Here is a 17,271-nt window from a genome sequence, read left to right as displayed (position 1 = left end):
ACCTCAGGTTATCCGCCCACCTTGGCCTCCCAAAGTACTGGGATTACAGGTGTCAGCCACCGCACTGGCCTATTTTGTTTTATATACTATGTTTGTCATCTGGAAAGGCAAGCTCCTGCTCCATCTTGTAAAGTTTTCCCACTACTGTGGTAGTTATATATTTTTTGAGACAGTCTCGCTCTGCCACCCAGGCTGAAGTACAGTGGCCCGATCTCGGAACACTGCAACCTCCGCCTCTCAGCTTCAAGTGATTCTCTTGCCTCAGCCTCCCGAGTAGCTGGGATTGCTGGCGTGTACCACCACGCCCAGCTAATTTTTTTATTTTTTAGTAGAGATGGGGTTTCACCATGTTGATCAGGCTGGTCTCGAACTCCTGACCTTGTGATCCGCCCGCCTCGGCCTGTCAAAGTGCTGGGATTACCTGTGAGCCTCCGCCGCCCGGCCGTGGTTATTGTTTTATACGATTTTAAGATCATTTAATTAAATCCTCTGAACTCCGTTGAGATTCCAATAGAAGTGTGTATCTATAACTTTTGAGTTGACAACCTTATGTTATCTTTCATCTAATATGTTGTTGCATCACTTCAAATACTGTTTTTAATCCTTCAGTAAGTCTTCTCTATTCATAGCTTTTTGGTTTCTTATTTAAAAAAAAAAAACAGGAAGTCTCTTTACCTGCGGCGTAACGGAGCCGGTTTTCCGGAGCGCATCAGCCCCTCCCGTGCTCCTGCCCCAAGGTTCCGCGTTACCATGGGAACAAAGGTTGACGTCACTTAGGGCTTCCATGCTGGACCCGAGGGTCGATGGTGAAGGGAGACTAGCGGAGAAGCGGTACTGGTCTATCTACGCATGCGCACTTCCTGCTCCAGGATTCCCCCGCCATAAATCTCGTTCCGGCTGGGCCTTTTCCGCCGCGACTTCTCGCTTAATCCCGGAGAAACTGCCCCCTGAGGGAGGAGAGTAGAAAAAAGCTGGAACCAGCGACAGCCAATCCCGCGACACTACGACGCACGCGAACTTGATTGGCTCCACCGCCGCAGCCAATGAGAGAGCTCGTCGGCGCTCCGTCACAGAGTTCGCCCCACCCCATCCCCTCCTTTCTGGACTCCGAGCTCAGTTCACGCAGTAACAAATGAAGTGCGCGCTGCGACACCTCCCAGCCCACCGGACTCCGCCGCCATTTCCTCGACTGGCCTAACGGTTCGGCCAATCCCAGCGCTCATCAAGGAGGACTGAGGCTCCGCCAATCGGAGGCCCCCGATTTCGACCCTTCGCCTCGGCCCGGCCCAATCCAGTCCCTGGTCCCGACGCCCCCGGCCCGCCCCCGCGGCGGCCTTTCTCCTCCCTCTTTGTGCGTCTCGCGCCGCCGCCGCCCGCCGCGTGAGAGAACGGGCTCCGCGCGCTCCGGCAGCGCAGTCGGGTCCCCTCCCCCCGGGAGGCTTGCGAAGGAGAAGCCGCCGCCGAGGAAAAGCAGCTGCCGGTGCCTGTCCCCGGGGGCGCCATGGCGACCGGAGCGAACGCCACGCCGTTGGGTAAGCTGGGCCCCCCCGGGCTCCCCCCGCTTCCCGGACCCAAAGGGGGCTTCGAGCCGGGCCCTCCGCCTGCACCCGGGCCTGGGGCGGGGCTGCTGGCTCCCGGGCCGCCGCCGCCCCCACCCGTGAGCTCGATGGGGGCCCTGACCGCGGCCTTCCCCTTCGCGGCGCTGCCTCCGCCGCCTCCGCCGCCGCCCCCTCCGCCTCCCCAGCAGCCGCCGCCGCCTCCACCTCCACCGTCCCCCGGCGCCTCGTACCCGCCGCCGCAGCCGCCCCCTCCGCCGCCGCTCTACCAGCGCGTCTCGCCGCCGCAGCCGCCGCCACCCCAGCCGCCGCGTAAGGACCAGCAGCCGGGCCCGGCCGGCGGCGGAGGAGGTGAGTCGGGCCGAAAGAGCGCGAGAGGCGTCGCGCGGACGGGCCCGGCCGCCTGAGGGGCGCGCGGCGGCGGCGACGGCGGCTGCACGCGGCAGGGGCGCGCGCGCGCGCGCACGGGGAGGCCCGGGCGGAGGCGCCCCAGGGCGCGCGCGGCCTGGTTCTACGGCCTCGAGTGCGCACGCGCGCTGTTGGGGAGGGCTGGGCGGGCGGGAGGCGCTCTGTGCGCAGACGCAGTGAGGTGGCCGGGCTGTGCGGCGCAGCTCTATAGACTCCGGGCACCGTATTGCCCTTCAGTCCGCTGGTGTGGGGAAGAGGCGTGGCGGATGTTCAGCACTGGGCGGGGTGCTGGTTGTGAATGCCAGCAGGGCGTGAAAGCCTCACCTGATGACGTGCGGCTGCTCCTTTCTGGTTCAGGAGCCAGAATGGGAACCATACCAAGGATAGCTTTTCTGCTTGTATGGCAAGGCAGGGTTTTCATCCGGGAGAGGGTGGCATGCTTCAGGTGATGGTTGGGTCTGATCTTTCTTGGTCTCTTTTGGGGAGAGAACTCTAGTTTTTTTAAATCTGCGTTCGGTATCCTTAGATCTCAGTCTGACCAGCTCCCCTGTCACTCTGTTTTAAAAAGTTTTTCCTTCTGATCCTGTATCTCCTGGGAAATAGAAGGACTCTTGTGCTAAATGTAGGGAGTTTCTGCCTGTGTATGGGGGAAGGAGAACTTGGCTGCTATTGTATAGGTGGTTGTTGTGTTGAATTTTTGATAGATCCTTTTAAAAGTTCAGACCCTGAGTGTCCAACTGGCCAGGAAAATTGAATGCTGATCTTGGCCAAACTTACGAAGACAAAAGTGATCTTGTTGAAGAATTGGGCTTTTCCCACTCGGTAGGGTGTAACTAGGTTTAGCTCTGGTTCTGCCTCTCATAGAAAAGTGACTGGTGAGGGGAGTGGAAGTGGGCGGAGCCTCCAGTCCCATCAGGGCTGCTTTACAAACCTATGATTCTTCAGTGTATTTGTGTCTCCCCTGAGGATTTCAGAACACTCATGGTTGATGTAGTACGTGTCTAACATTCTCTGCAGTCTTATACATTAAGACTACCATGTTTATATATTTGAGAGTTTCTATAGATAAAAGAAGGTGAAATGTTAACTTGCCTGACCCAGGACCACATACCCTTGTAGTGGCCATAAGCTTTAAATCTCTGATCTCTGAGGTTTGTTTTCTGTTTTTTTGCTGTTTAAGTTTTAGGTTAAGTTCTCAGTTTCACAATCTGCTGAGTTTCTGTGTAGTACCTTGAATACCCTTAACTGTCTGTTGGTAACTATTTATATTTACATCTGATGGATTTTGTTTCTGCCTTTAGACTTCCCAAGTAAGAAGCGGAAGAGGAGCCGCTGGAACCAAGACACAATGGAACAGAAGACAGTGATTCCGGGAATGCCTACAGTTATTCCCCCTGGACTTACTCGAGAGCAAGAAAGAGCTTATATAGGTAAATATACGTTCTGCATCCAAATGCAGTTTGAGATTGTTATGATTTATTCTGAGCAAGATCTGCATTTCTTGAAAGTTTGAGATTGTAGTTATCTTTTTTGAGATGAGATACTTTCATGACTTTGGTATCATCTGTCAGTTTTTGCCCAGTGAGTTCTGCATTTGCAGCTCCTTGTTTTGGTCTGTTCATAACTGCAGTGTTCTCCATGAGTGTCAGGAAGGTAGGGTCTCACTTAGGGGTAAGAACAGTCCCCAGACCAGCAGCCCACCCTTTTCAGCTGCTGTTGTTCATTGCCAGTTGATGAGGTGAGTGTCATCTGCCTCTCTGGACAGGCCCCAGTGGAGAACACCGCAGGTACTGTAAACCAAGTACTTTTCACAGCATGGTCTTTCACCATAATTTCATATTTCTCCCCCTAAAATGTGGTCTTTTACTTTTTATAGGTACTTTCTGAAAGAAAAAAAAAATGACAAAAAGTGGTTCTGAAAGTGTGTTTACAATTTATCCCTTTTTATTTTCTTGAATTTAAGAATTTAACCTTCCCTTCAACGTCTTTTCTGGTTTGGTTTATGGAGAGCTGTCTTAAAATGAAAGCTCTTGTATTTACTCTTAACTCTGCTGGGAAAGGGATATTGCATGGATATGGAATGAAGTGCTAGGATAAAAAGGTTTTATCTGCTGGGAGGTTTTGAGAATTAAGAATGACTGTCCACAGTGGAATTGAAATTAACTTCAAAATTGCTTTTTTGAAAAAAAGTTTTTAATGAAAGTTTTACTTTTTAAAGCTGTTTCAAAAAAGTTCACTTGATAAACATTTTCTACTAACCAAATAAACATCCCCTTTGGAGGAAATTCGGGCAAAGACCTCCTAAGCCTACGAGGCTGTGGCCTTCACAACCAAAACGCTTCAAGGCCAGCATGTTAACTACTCTTGAGGGTCTTAATTTCCTGTTTTTTAGACTGCTGAGAATTTTGAGGCGTTGGAATTGTCTGTCTCCTTTCACAGTACTACTAATACTTACTCTTTCCCCTACTGTTCCTGTCTATTCCCACCCATTCCCTTGTGTCTCATATTAGACCATTCTGGGTCTTTACAACCTTGTGAAATGCCCCTAGTGGAGTGATATCCCAAGAACACAAGCATACTTAGAAAATGGGAAGAGCACAAATTCCTTACATCTCTCCATTTCTCTTTCTGTAGAGGGCTGGTTAGTTCACTGGGCCCTAAGGGCTATTTATCGCTATAATCAAAATAGGTAGAATCAAAGGAGAGGTGTAGTTCTTCATAGAAGAGAATGACCCTTTTTATTTAGATTAGGCCACGCATCTCCATAGTCAGTTAGGAAGACTCACCTTCCCCTCTCAGTGAAGGTGACTTTCACCTCGAGTTGTTGAGCTTAATACTCAACTGCAAAGTCAGAACTTCTTAGCATAAAGGAGCTTGGGGAGCCATGTGTCTCACTAATTTTCTGTCTTCCACAGTACATACTGCTTTGTTCAGGATGCCCTCAGTGTCTTTTTTTTTTCTTGGAGAGACGGAGTCTTACTCTGTCACTAGGCTGGAGTGTAGTGGCGCGATCTCGGCTCACGGCAGCCTGCCCTTCTCAGCTTTAAGCGATCCAGCCTCCCAAGTAGCTGGGACTACAGGCACACAGCACCATGCCCAGCTAATTTTTTTTGTATTTTTAGTAGAGACAGGGTTTCACCATGTTGGCCAGGATGGTCTTGATCTCTTGTCCTCATGATCTGCCCGCCTCGGCCTCCCAAAGTACTGGGATTACAGGCGTGAGCCACTGCGTCTGGCCGGTATCTTTCGATAATAATGGGTTTTCATTTCTTCAGGGTTTCAGTGTGTGGGTGTGGTATAGCCCTGTGGATGTATTTAAAGTTAGAAGCAATCTTTGGTTAGACGCATTAATCCTATCTTGGAACCAGCTCAATTTTAACCCAACCTAGTAACACTTGCCCTTATTGGAGATGTCTGCTCAAAATTCTCAGATGCTACTAAGGTAAGGAACAGGTGGTTATTCCGCACGTTGAAGAAAGCTGCTCTGGCTCTGCAGTTCCCATTATCTTGGAAAATCAGCCGTGTAACATTTCCCTGGAGTCACTGGCAACTTTTGTGAAACCCTCATCTCTCTTTTTCATGCACAGCCTCATTGGTCAAGGCCCAAGAGCCACGTACATTGTCCTTGATCACACATTCCATTCTTCTACACGCCTGCTCCCCATATGAATAGCGAGCCTGAAAATAAATTCTTAGCACTTTATGGTTACTGGTTTATTAAGATATGTGGTTTGTCATTTAATGTTTGAATAAATATTTCATATAATTGAATAAAAGCTACAGGTATTGGGAGACCCTTACTAGTACAGGTCTGGTTGTACAGAAAGAGTATGTACAAATTTCTGTAAGGTGTTGAATTTTGTTGTTAAATGTCTTATTTAAGGAATTTTAAATGCGGTATTAATGAAGATGATCTTTGCTCAAATGGTATTTTTCCTTGTCCCTTGTTAATTGGGTCTTATTTTGGGCTATGTTTAATATTTAATGAAGAAAAACTCAGTTCTTGCCCTCAAGTAATTTGATGGGAATCGGGTATTGGTGACATAACATGGTTTTTGGTTCTGGGTACCAATTGTAAGCAAGCCTTGGTGGGGAGGAAGAGGTGAAACACCTCATAATTGCTTGGATGTTAGCCTTAGTGAACAGTCTTTATTGCTAACCCCTCTTCCAACAAACTGTTTGCTTCCTTAAGTGATAACCATTTTGAAGTGAAAAAAACCTATAGATGTAAAAGGACTCCTGCCGATAGGTGGTTGGGGGTTTTTGCTTCAATGTGTTCACTGATCAATCGTCCCTTTCAAAGTCTCCGAGTTCTTCATGCTTGTTGTTGAGATTTGAGATGTTTATTGGTAACATTGTCTTTTTTCCATCCTTTTTTTTCTTTCCTAACCTGGTTTCTTCCAGTGCAACTGCAGATAGAAGACCTGACTCGTAAACTGCGCACAGGAGACCTGGGCATCCCCCCTAACCCTGAGGACAGGTTGGGAAACAGTTTTAACCAGCTGACAGTAACGCTTTTACCTTTTTCTCAATACGTTTTACTGGTGGCAACATATTGTGTCAGTTCAATAAAATCCTAGTATGACGACTGTACCCTGACCACTCTGGGGATTAAGGTTTAATTAGAAATAATGTATGGTCAGTCAACAGTTAGAAAATTGGAATAAAACTTAAATGTTGGGAGAATAAAAAGTTACAGGAAAATGGACAACTGGTTTCCAATTGGTAAGCATGTAGATCTTAACCTGATTTACCCACCCTTAGGGACAGTGAGGTGACCTGTTAACCTGCCTTTTCAGTACCTGCTTTGGCCGAAAGCCCAGGGCATAGTTTTTCTCACAGGTACACGGTGCAGGGACTAAAAATATTTTTGAGCATCACTGAACTTGAGCAAGCCAGGAGCTCTGGTCCGCTCATTGCTGCAGTCTTCCTGCTCATGGTTTTGAGATGGTTTCAAAATCAGATGAGATTTCTAACCAACTTCCTTCACTGCCAGTTAACTTTCAGCCTTGGCCATTGCCTTGGGGGTGTTGGGAGGGGCCAGAATATTCTCACCTGTTTTGGGAAGGCATGCAACCAACCCTAAATTACTTTTTTTTTTTCCTTAAAGGGAGTGTGGGCCTCAAACAGCTGTGGTCATGTCATTTCAATTTGCAGTTTCTCTCACCTTAGAAAAATAATTTGTGTGGGGGAGATGAACTTTTTTAAACTGGAATTTTATTAGCTGATTGGACAGCTAAAATTGGTCATTTAATTTGAAGGGCAGTAAGTCTCTCCCTCTCACTGAATTTTCTCTTAGTGCATACAGCATAGTTGAAAAGACTTTGCTTTAAAAAGTAGTGTTTTTGGCTTTTGTTACCTAGTTAATAGCTTTTTAAATCAGGAAGATGATGTAATGGCTTTAGAAGTCACTCACTCATGCATCTTTCTTCCGCCCTTTGCCAGGAAACATTAACATCCTTGTTTCTCCATATTGACTCTTTAATTTTACTTACTACGTTTGCTATATTTTACCTATAGATAGATTTTGGTTGTAGGGTTGTGTTGTGTTTCATTTCTTTTTGAAGTTTTTTTTTAAAAATTTACATTGTAGGTCACAGACCACAACTGTTTAGTGCCTTTTTGGCCTTTTTCCCTTTAGTAATGTGTCTACAGGTCACCAGTCAATTCCTCCAAAGGTTGAATTTTTAACAAACCTTCTTTGCTTCCTGGATAACTGGGATTAGAATTTAGTTGATCTAGCCGATGCCTATTGGAGGTGAAGAAGTCGGGCCAGTCTAACCTCTAGAATACTAGTTTTTGCCTTTCACTTCTGCAATTTGGGAAGAGGTTAAACTGTTGTGAGGCCTTCACGTGGCCAACTGGGTGCTGGTAAGACTTGTTTTTGTAACTAGCCAAGAGTGCTTAATTCTAGACAGCTATGGGGTGGGAATTAGAAATGTCAAGCATGTTAGAAATAAAACCAGAGCAGGGTTTTTCCTCCCTTGTATTCAGTTTTGAAAGAGGCCCTAATGCCTGATTGGTTTTGCTTTTGAGCCCAGGTTGGAGGGAAATGCATGGGTTTTCTTAATTAAGATAATTTATTAAAAAGGTGTTATATCAATTAAGCCACTTTATTGTTATTTTGATGCTGCTTAACTTGCACAGTAAAACATGTTTAAAACTTTTCTTGTAGACTTAAATGTATAAGATGGTAGTCTAATGAGCTGGGGTATGTTTGCTTTTGTTCACGTTTACTGGATTGTGCTAACAGTTTATACAAATGCTAGAAACGGAGGTGTCATTTAGCCGTCATTAGCCATGAACAAACCTGACCTTTTATTCCATCGTGTGTGTAACGTGGTGTGACATGGTTCCCTTTAGGCTGAAGACAGTGGGAGCAGCCGAGTTCAGTCCTTGCTCTCCAACTAGGCAAGGTTCTCTCAACTAAACCAAGGGTATAGGAGTCTTGACTACTTTCAGGATGTTTTTTTAATAACCTGATCCACATGGTCTCTTCCCTTCTTGCAGCTGCTACTAAATTTTCATTCAGAATATCAAGCTATGGTCCTTTTTGTAATCTTAACTCAAAATTCTAGGAGTGTAACCTCTCTTTTTTATTACCGCAAAATCCAGCTGTGGTAAACTGACCATTTTATCATTATATTTTTTTACTTGTAGCAACAGCATTTTACTCCTTAAAAAAAATGAGAGAGAGAAAATCTGCTTTCTGGACTTGTAAACTCTGGTGGAGAATCATAGGTTTTCCCCTTGCCGTTTGCAGGTTCAGACCCTAGACAAGTATTTGACCAAATCTGCATTTGCAGCCTCTCGCAGAAGCTGCTTTAGCACTTTAACGTTTTTCTCTACTCAGACTCCCCAACCTCCAACAGCCAGAAAACAGGTTGTCTCCTGGGCCTTGGACACAGCCAGCCAGGCCATTGAAGGAAAAGCAAAGACGAAGCCTTGAACCATCTCTCTCCATTGTGGGGGCCAGTAGCTGCAGTAGCCTTCAGTCCCAGTTGCATTGGGTTAAAGAGCTCATGCGCACTATGTGTTAGGGGGTACAGAAGCTTTTCCTCGTAGGGCATTAGCTTTCCAAGAGTGAACATTTTGCCTAAACTTGGGGTTTCTGTGGTTGATAAAGTTGGAATATTGTAATTTTTTTCCAAATGGAAGAAAATCCATATTTGGCAAGAAGACTCCAGGGGATGATACTGTCCTTGCCACTTATAGTCCAGAGATTTTCCCCAAAGGATAGACATTTTTTCCCTCTCATCACTTCTAGATGCAAAACTTTTTATTTTTTTCCTTTCTCACACACACCCCAGACCCTTAATGTTCAGCCAGCTTCCATCTCCCCATTCCACACGATCTTGAGTAGCACACGTTATGGTCGGTTCCTCCGGAGTGTTGTATTAGGGTCTGAAAGGCAGAGGGGCTGGGAGAGACTTGTTATAGTCCGTGTGGGAATGAGAGAAGTCGGGGCAGAATAGTAAACGGGAGTCTGTTTCCCACAGGTCCCCTTCCCCTGAGCCCATCTACAATAGTGAGGGGAAGCGGCTTAACACCCGAGAGTTCCGCACCCGCAAAAAGCTGGAAGAGGAGCGGCACAACCTCATCACAGAGATGGTTGCACTCAATCCAGATTTCAAGCCACCTGCAGATTACAAGTAAGCAGAGGGGCTAGGTCATCTGGGATGAGGAAACATGCAGATCATGGGTGACTTGCTGGGATGGGACAATATTGGCACTACTCACCTCTTACCCCAAATCACCCATAATTAGCACTTGGTGTACCAGTAGTTAGTTTTAGAAAAGCTACTGACTGTGTCATTCTCCAGAAATGTGTGCAGTGACAGGCTTTTCTTTCTTAGACCTCCAGCAACACGTGTGAGTGATAAAGTCATGATTCCACAAGATGAGTACCCAGAAATCAACTTTGTGGGGCTGCTCATTGGGCCCAGGTGAGTAACTGCTAGTCTATAGGATATAGAATTCCTTTAGAGCCTCTGAGATGTGTCCGTTTTGTGCCTAATTGGGTACCGTTGGCTTACTTTTCCCCTTTTTGGTAGGACATTCATTTTGACTGAGTTAATGCCTTTCTGTGAGAAAGTGTCTTAACTTCCGCGCTAGTGCGGAGAAGTCAAATCCTCAGGTTTACTGTGGCTGACTGTAATGTAGAGTTCATGGAGCTTTTGGTGGGAAAATCCAATTCTCTGCGCTTGTGGTTTCCCACCAGTGTCAAATTGGTCCAGCCTCTGTTCCCTCTTGAGTGTGAATTTGTCAGGTATAAACTCAGTCATTTCTGCCTCTCTATAGAGGGAACACCCTGAAGAACATAGAGAAGGAGTGCAATGCCAAGATTATGATCCGGGGGAAAGGGTCTGTGAAAGAAGGGAAGGTTGGGCGCAAAGATGGCCAGATGTTGCCGGGAGAAGATGAACCACTTCATGCCCTGGTCACCGCCAACACAATGGAGAACGTCAAAAAGGCAGTGGAACAGGTGAGTGGTAAGCCCAGAAAGGAAGCCTTCTTGGCAGAAGCCTAGGTGGAGGCCCTAAGCACTTAACTGTTCATTGCATATTGACTAGATAAGAAACATCCTGAAGCAGGGTATCGAGACTCCAGAGGACCAGAATGATCTACGGAAGATGCAGCTTCGGGAGTTGGCTCGCTTGAATGGGACCCTTCGGGAAGACGACAACAGGTATGTGATCAGTTTGAAGGAGAGAGTGTGGAGACGTGAAGAACCTGTGGAAGTACAGATTGTCCCCTTGCATTGACCTGTTTTTCCCTTAATAGGATCTTAAGACCCTGGCAGAGCTCAGAGACCCGCAGCATTACCAACACCACAGTGTGTACCAAGTGTGGAGGGGCTGGCCACATTGCTTCAGACTGCAAATTCCAAAGGTGAGGGGCTGGCTCTTGTGGTTTTCTGGTAGCCTGCAATGTGTAGGACAACTCTTTTGTCACATTAATTGGTTGCTGTTAATCTTACCAAGAGAAACATCCTTTCTGTTAGTGTGGTCTGTAATGGTGTGATTTAAAGCCCAGGATGATTAGAAATAGGCTGTACAGATACCCTTGTTTGTCTTAACCCCAAGAAAACTGGAAGCTTCCATTTTGGGTATAAATGTTTTCATTGGGGCTCAATAGGAAATTCACTGCTTTTGCTCTTCAGAATTGGTTCAAGAAGACTAAGCAATCTCTACAGATTTCTGACTAGTTGCAAGTCAGCACTGGACAGCAACACTTTTTGACTGGCTGGCAAATATGTAAGGTTTTGTTCAGGAAGTTCGTTCTGGCAGTTGTGCCAGTCTTGCATAGATTTTCCTTTCCTCAAACTGGGAATGAATTTTGATGAAATTGACTTGAGTGAACCTGTGCTTCATCGATGGTCAGGGTCTCCTGTGCTCTTCACCCAGGGCCCCTCTGCTCTGGTGATCCCAGATGCAGAACTGGGCACGAAACTGAAGATCTAATGAGACTGTTGAGAGCCATGCCCAGTAAGGCGTTAGAAAGATGTGTGATGATCTGGTGATTGAATTCTTCAAAAGTTTAAGTTGGTTCCTCAGGACAAAAGCTTCCTCCTTAACAAATTTTCCCCTTTCTCTGTTTGTGTTCCTCACCCCACTTCAGGCCTGGTGATCCCCAGTCAGCTCAGGATAAAGCACGGATGGATAAAGAGTATTTGTCCCTCATGGCTGAACTGGGTGAAGCACCTGTCCCAGCATCTGTGGGCTCTACCTCTGGGCCTGCCACCACACCCTTGGCCAGTGCACCTCGTCCTGCTGCTCCCGCCAACAACCCACCTCCACCGGTGAGCCTAGGGGCTGGTTCTCTTGGTCTGGCTTCCCCATTCTCTACTGCAGAGACTGGGAGCTATGGCCACGTGGTTTGGGTAGAGCAGATAGATGGATGTGAATGGCAACATTGTTCTTCCGGGATCTCAGGCCAGTTTGGGGACTTCTCACTTTGGGAAGACCTTGTTACTGTGTTCTGGTCCTGTGGCATTACCAGAAGAACAATGTTGCCACTAGGGGGCACAGGCAGGGACGTTGGCGGGAAATGCTCTCACGTAGTCTCTCATGTCTACCACCCAGAGCCGCCCACCCTGGATGAATTCTGGCCCTTCAGAGAGTCGGCCCTACCATGGCATGCATGGAGGTGGTCCTGGTGGGCCCGGAGGTGGCCCCCACAGCTTCCCACACCCATTACCCAGCCTGACAGGTGGGCATGGTGGACATCCCATGCAGCACAACCCCAATGGACCCCCACCCCCTTGGATGCAGCCACCACCACCACCGATGAACCAGGGCCCCCACCCTCCTGGGCACCATGGCCCTCCTCCAATGGGTAAGTAAGTGTCAGACCAGAAACCTTGGGGCTTTGGGATGAGCAAGGGGTTATGTCAGGTCACTGTTTGCTAGAAGCAACTCTCAAGTAGCTGGGCAATGTGCCAGATCTGCCTGACTTGCCAGGGTTATGGCTCTGGAAGGAGCAAGACTCCATTCTGGTTCAGGGAGTGATGCTGTGTTGGGTACGCACAGACCTGTCTTTTACAGGCATGGTTTTCAGAACTCGCGTAAGGATAGCAACTCAGGTTATCACAGGGGTGGCTTCCCTGGCCAGTTCCAATGTCCTGCTAAGTCCCTGCTCTTTCCTTCCATCAAGATCAGTACCTGGGAAGTACGCCTGTGGGCTCTGGGGTCTATCGCCTGCATCAAGGAAAAGGTAATGGCTGTCTGCTGACTGTGGGTCTTCACCTAGGCTTGGGTGAGTGGGGGCTCTGGCCCAAATCCCCCCGTTTCCCTGAGGCCTCATCTTTGCCTCCACCTACCCGCAGGTATGATGCCGCCGCCACCTATGGGCATGATGCCGCCACCGCCGCCGCCTCCCAGTGGGCAGCCCCCACCCCCTCCCTCTGGTCCTCTTCCCCCATGGCAACAACAGCAGCAGCAGCCTCCGCCACCCCCTCCGCCCAGCAGCAGTATGGCTTCCAGTACCCCCTTGCCATGGCAGCAAAGTGAGTAGAATATTTTGGGCTTGTGGGGGTGGGTGGGATGGGGGTGGGGCTGACAGGAACCATAGAGCCTCACACAAGCAGGCAGGTGCCTTAGGATGAGCCCTTGAGCTCTGCTGGGGTTGTAAACAGAAAGGGCCTCCTGGTCCAGGGGGTGGAGGGGCATCTTGAAGAGGAGAGCTGATGTTTGGTGTGGTTGTGTCTGGGGAGAGGTTCGTGGGGGCCTGAAGGGGAGCCTGCTAGTGTAGGTAGGGGGCCAGAAGTCCAGAGCCTCGCAGGCTGAGTGAGCGGCTGGCTGGACTGAGCCTGGTGCATATGGGTCGAGTGGGATGGTGCATGCTTGCTCTCGTGAGGGCTGTGATTGGGGTGAGAGACTGCAGACGTGGGACCGGGCAGTGGGGAGAGAGCAGCTGTGGCCTTGAGGTTGAATGTGCCGTTCGGTGGTGGCAGCGGCTGGGCGGAGGGACATCAGAGCTGTTCTTGTGTCTGGTACCTTCCCCTCAGCCCTTCCAGGGGCATTGGTGACAAAGGGCTTACTCTGTTATGCCCAGAGACCTCGAGGCTGACCCCAGGGTAGTCGTGCCCACCCCTCCACTCCCCATCACCAGCCCCGCCCGCCCGCCCCCCACCACCGTACCGCATGCCAAGCAAGGAGCAGGCGCCCCTCGCCCCCATCCCAAGGCAGCAGCCGCAGACAGCCGCGGTGTGCCCCCGCGCGTGTGACCTTGGGCTTCTTTACCACCCCAGATACGACGACTACCACCACGAGCGCTGGCACAGGGTCCATCCCGCCATGGCAACAGCAGCAGGCGGCTGCCGCAGCTTCTCCAGGAGCCCCTCAGATGCAAGGCAACCCCACTATGGTGCCCCTGCCCCCCGGGGTCCAGCCGCCTCTGCCGCCTGGGGCCCCTCCCCCTCCGCCGCCTCCACCGCCTGGTTCCGCCGGCATGATGTATGCCCCGCCCCCTCCTCCTCCGCCTCCCATGGACCCTTCTAACTTTGTCACCATGATGGGCATGGGGGTGGCGGGCATGCCGCCCTTCGGGATGCCTCCAGCTCCCCCACCGCCTCCACCACAGAACTAGACTTGTTTTTTAAGAAAATATATATTATATATAGAGAGAATTGGTCTCGTTTAAACACGCCGAACCTCACCATATGGAGCCAGACATTGGGACGCACGCATGTGATTGTGTGTGCACGCATGTGTGTGTGTGCACGCACTGGGCTGGGCCAAGCGACTGAGGATTCGCTTGGGAACGGGCAGGTGGTAGTAGGGGCGCCAGCTTGAGCTCTCCTGGCGCCCCGTAGCATCGAGTGTCTTCTTTGTCTTCTTTCTCTCCTCACCCAACTCCCTTTGCCTCTCCCCAAACCGGGCCGCCAGGATCCCTCCCCGCGGCGGCGATGGCCCGAGCCATGAGAGTGAGGACTTTCCGCGCCCATTGGTGACCCTTCCAGGCAGACAGCCTCAGCAGCGCCCCTGGTGGACAGGATGGTTCGGCAAAGCAGCCTGAGTTATTTTTGTGGACGGAATCGGAACACGCTGGCTCCATATCGTGAAATTTTTATTAATTCTTTTCTTTTTTCCTTTGTTATTTCCTTATCTCTTCCTTTCTTCAGACTCCGTCCAAGGAGATGCTCTCCCCGGTCTTCTGCTGCAATTAGATTCCTTTCCCTTCTCCAGTTCTCCTTCCCTTACCAAGGAGAGGGGCAAATGGTTTCGGGCATGGGCTTTGGCCACTCACGTCAAGCTGGTTGTGGGGTTCTTTGGTTCTAAGTTTTTCAAGGTGCCATAGCCATCCCCGAAGATGTTTAAAGTGTGAGGTTTTTTAGTCTCTGCCACCCTTGTCAAGGGAGTCTTGTACAGTTGCCGAGGGTAGGTTCATTTCCAGGTTCCGGGATTCCCGTCTGCCCTGGCGCTCCTGCCAGCAGTGGGTGGGCAGCCTGAGCTCCCTTGGGCTTGCCTGCCAGCCTGGAGTTCTTCCTGTGCTCCTTGACCACCTGAGCTGCCTCAGATTCCATTTGGTCCTCTCCTTCCTGGAAGGCTTTCTTTTGTGTTTTATTTTAATCCCAAATGTCTGAATGTTTTGCAGTGTCTAGGGGTTTGAGCCCCTTGTTCATTCTACTTCCTTTTTCCTCCCGCTTCCCTCTCCATGGAGTGATTATGTTGATGATAATGTATACTGCGCGTTCTCTTCACTGGTTTATCTGCAGAAATTTCTCTGGGCTTTTTTTGGTGTTAGATTCAACACTGCGCTAAAGCGGGGATGTTCCACTGAATAAAAGAGCAGTGTGGTTTTCTGGGTCTGCTTCTTTATTTTTAATCCCCCCCCCCTTTTTCTTTTCACATAAACTTCCTCTACCAGCAGCAGCAGCACCAAAGTTGCCTTAACTTTTGTTCAGCACCTGATCTGGGGGTGAGACTGTGGGTGGTTAATTCGGGAAGCCCACCACCACCTGCCTCCTGTGTGTGGCTTTGGTGGTGGTGGGAGCTGAGTGTGTGGGTGGCTCTGCAGTCTCCCCTTTGGTGACTAGTTAACATCGCTGAGAACCAATTTTGCCCCTCCTTGGTCACCGCTCATCTTTCTAGTCTCTGTCCTTTGAAGGCCTTTTCTTGGGGCTCAGACCTCCATGTTTGATGAGCTCCAGTGGTGATTTGTGCCTGGAAGCTGCCACCTGACTAAGGCCCTGGGCCTAGGGAGGCATCAACACTAAAGGTCAAGCCAACTAATCCTGCCTGTCAGCCACAGAGCAGCTAAAATTAAAACCGCCAAGTGGCTTTTTTCCTTCTCTGCTGGTGACTTGCAGCCTGCCAGCACTGTAGGCTTGGGGTGGGGGGGCAGGGACAGGATAAAGTGCTCCACCTTGTGCTTTGCCAGCACTTTTTGAAGGGTCTTATGCTTTTTTTTTTAATGTCTTGGACAGTGAGTGGGTAGTTCCTGTTCTCAATGGTTCCAGAGAAATCCATGTGTAGTCTCCACCAGGTAGTGAGGTCCTCTCCTGGGGAGAGGTGCCTTAGAGCTGCCCTGGTTCCACCTGCCTCTCCTTCCTTCAGGGCGGCTGAGGGACAGTAGGCTCCCACCAGTGCCTGGCTGCTGGGGCCAGCAACTGTGGCCTGGGCTGCTTTCCAGCTGTGAGCTGGGGCTGGCTACTGCTGTTTACTGGGGTGTCTGGTCCCCGTCCAGGAGGCCTGTGCTTTGCTATGGATCTGCCGGGCTTGAGGGAGCCCTCAGAAGCAAGGCAGGCACAGTGCGTTTCCCCAGCCAAGCCCTAAACTTCGGCTCACCAAAAGAAGGACATCTTTTTTGCGTTTGTCCTTAACTGACGGAATGGGGGCAGGGCCTGGGGCCTGGCTACCCTGTTTGACCTTGGCTTCACCTCATTGCTTCCCCCACAAGCTTGGTTTCCCTGGTGGGCTCATTGGGCGGTTAATTAGCTCTTTGAAGCTCTGGAAGTGGCAAAGTGGCGCTATGTGGGTTTTAGAAATAAAATCAATAAATGACTTAACCACAGCCCAGCTATCTCCTCCGCGTCTCTCCCCCGAGGCCAGCTCCATTCCTGTGCTCCCTCTCTCTCTGCTCCCTGCTGTCAGCTTTTGTTAAGGTTTTGGAGAGGAAGTGGCTGACTAAGGCATCAGTCTCCAAGGTGCTGGAGGCCCTGAAATGGAAGAGACAGCAGGAAGGCTTGGCCCTCTGAACCGTGGCAAGCATTTGCCTCTGTGGCAGAATCAGAGAGACAGAAAGGCCTGCCCACCTGTCTGAAGACACCTGGGGTGGGAAAGTAAGCCCTTTACTCCATCACGCTGTGACAGGGCAGTGCTTGCCCCGCCCTCCCCCACCCCCCCCTCCCCGTTCATTTCTGCTGCTGTTGCAGCACTGTCCCGGTCCCTCAAGGCCTGGTAAGAGGAATGCCAGTGGGGAAAGGTCAGCCTCAGGGCTGTGTTACTGAAGTTCAGCCAAGGGCTATGGAGAAACCCATGATTGGTCCAAGGAAGGAGGCCGGGTTTCTAGTTAGAAACTTAGACATAAACAACCTTGAGTGAGTTCAGGTTGTAAAAGTGCTTCAGGGCTCATTAAACCTGCACACACAACACTAAGGAGGGGTGAAGGAAGCAGGGAAACAGAATCTGAGATCGTGCTGCCCAGGTTTGATCATGCGGGGCTGGGGCATGCAGTGTCACCCCTGGACAAAGCCTGGAAACAGTGGGGAGTGATGCCATGACAAAGACTGAAAGAAGTCACAGAAAAGGTAGTTGGAGAAAGTTAAAAATTGCCCAGTAAAATTGTTCATGAGACAGCAAGC

General features: G+C 49.7%; 1 protein-coding gene across 14 annotated transcripts; it reads left to right on the top strand.

The window, feature by feature from the left end:
* Positions 1-941: 941 nt before the first annotated feature.
* SF1 (splicing factor 1) lies at positions 942-15,274 on the top strand. 14 transcript variants are annotated; one of them, XM_030917906.1, is made up of 14 exons: positions 942-1,532; positions 3,266-3,394; positions 6,369-6,444; positions 9,464-9,616; positions 9,821-9,910; positions 10,266-10,449; positions 10,538-10,653; positions 10,749-10,856; positions 11,586-11,766; positions 12,029-12,302; positions 12,621-12,680; positions 12,793-12,972; positions 13,717-13,905; positions 14,262-15,274. In XM_030917906.1, exons 1-14 carry the CDS (start codon positions 1,502-1,504, stop codon positions 14,387-14,389), a joined length of 1,899 nt encoding a protein of 632 aa, XP_030773766.1. In that variant the 5' UTR covers positions 942-1,501; the 3' UTR covers positions 14,390-15,274. The 14 variants fall into 14 exon arrangements, with proteins under 14 accessions (XP_030773766.1, XP_030773762.1, XP_030773760.1 ...); XM_030917902.1 differs by lacking the exon at positions 13,717-13,905 and having other exon boundaries at positions 12,626-12,680; positions 14,354-15,274; XM_030917900.1 differs by having other exon boundaries at positions 12,626-12,680; positions 13,717-15,274.
* The last annotated feature ends 1,997 nt before the right edge of the window (positions 15,275-17,271 follow it).

Source organism: Rhinopithecus roxellana, chromosome 15 (assembly GCF_007565055.1).
Source record: "Rhinopithecus roxellana isolate Shanxi Qingling chromosome 15, ASM756505v1, whole genome shotgun sequence".
In the NCBI taxonomy this organism is placed as follows: Eukaryota; Metazoa; Chordata; class Mammalia; order Primates; family Cercopithecidae; genus Rhinopithecus; species Rhinopithecus roxellana.
This window is presented reverse-complemented; position numbering and strand designations above follow the sequence as displayed.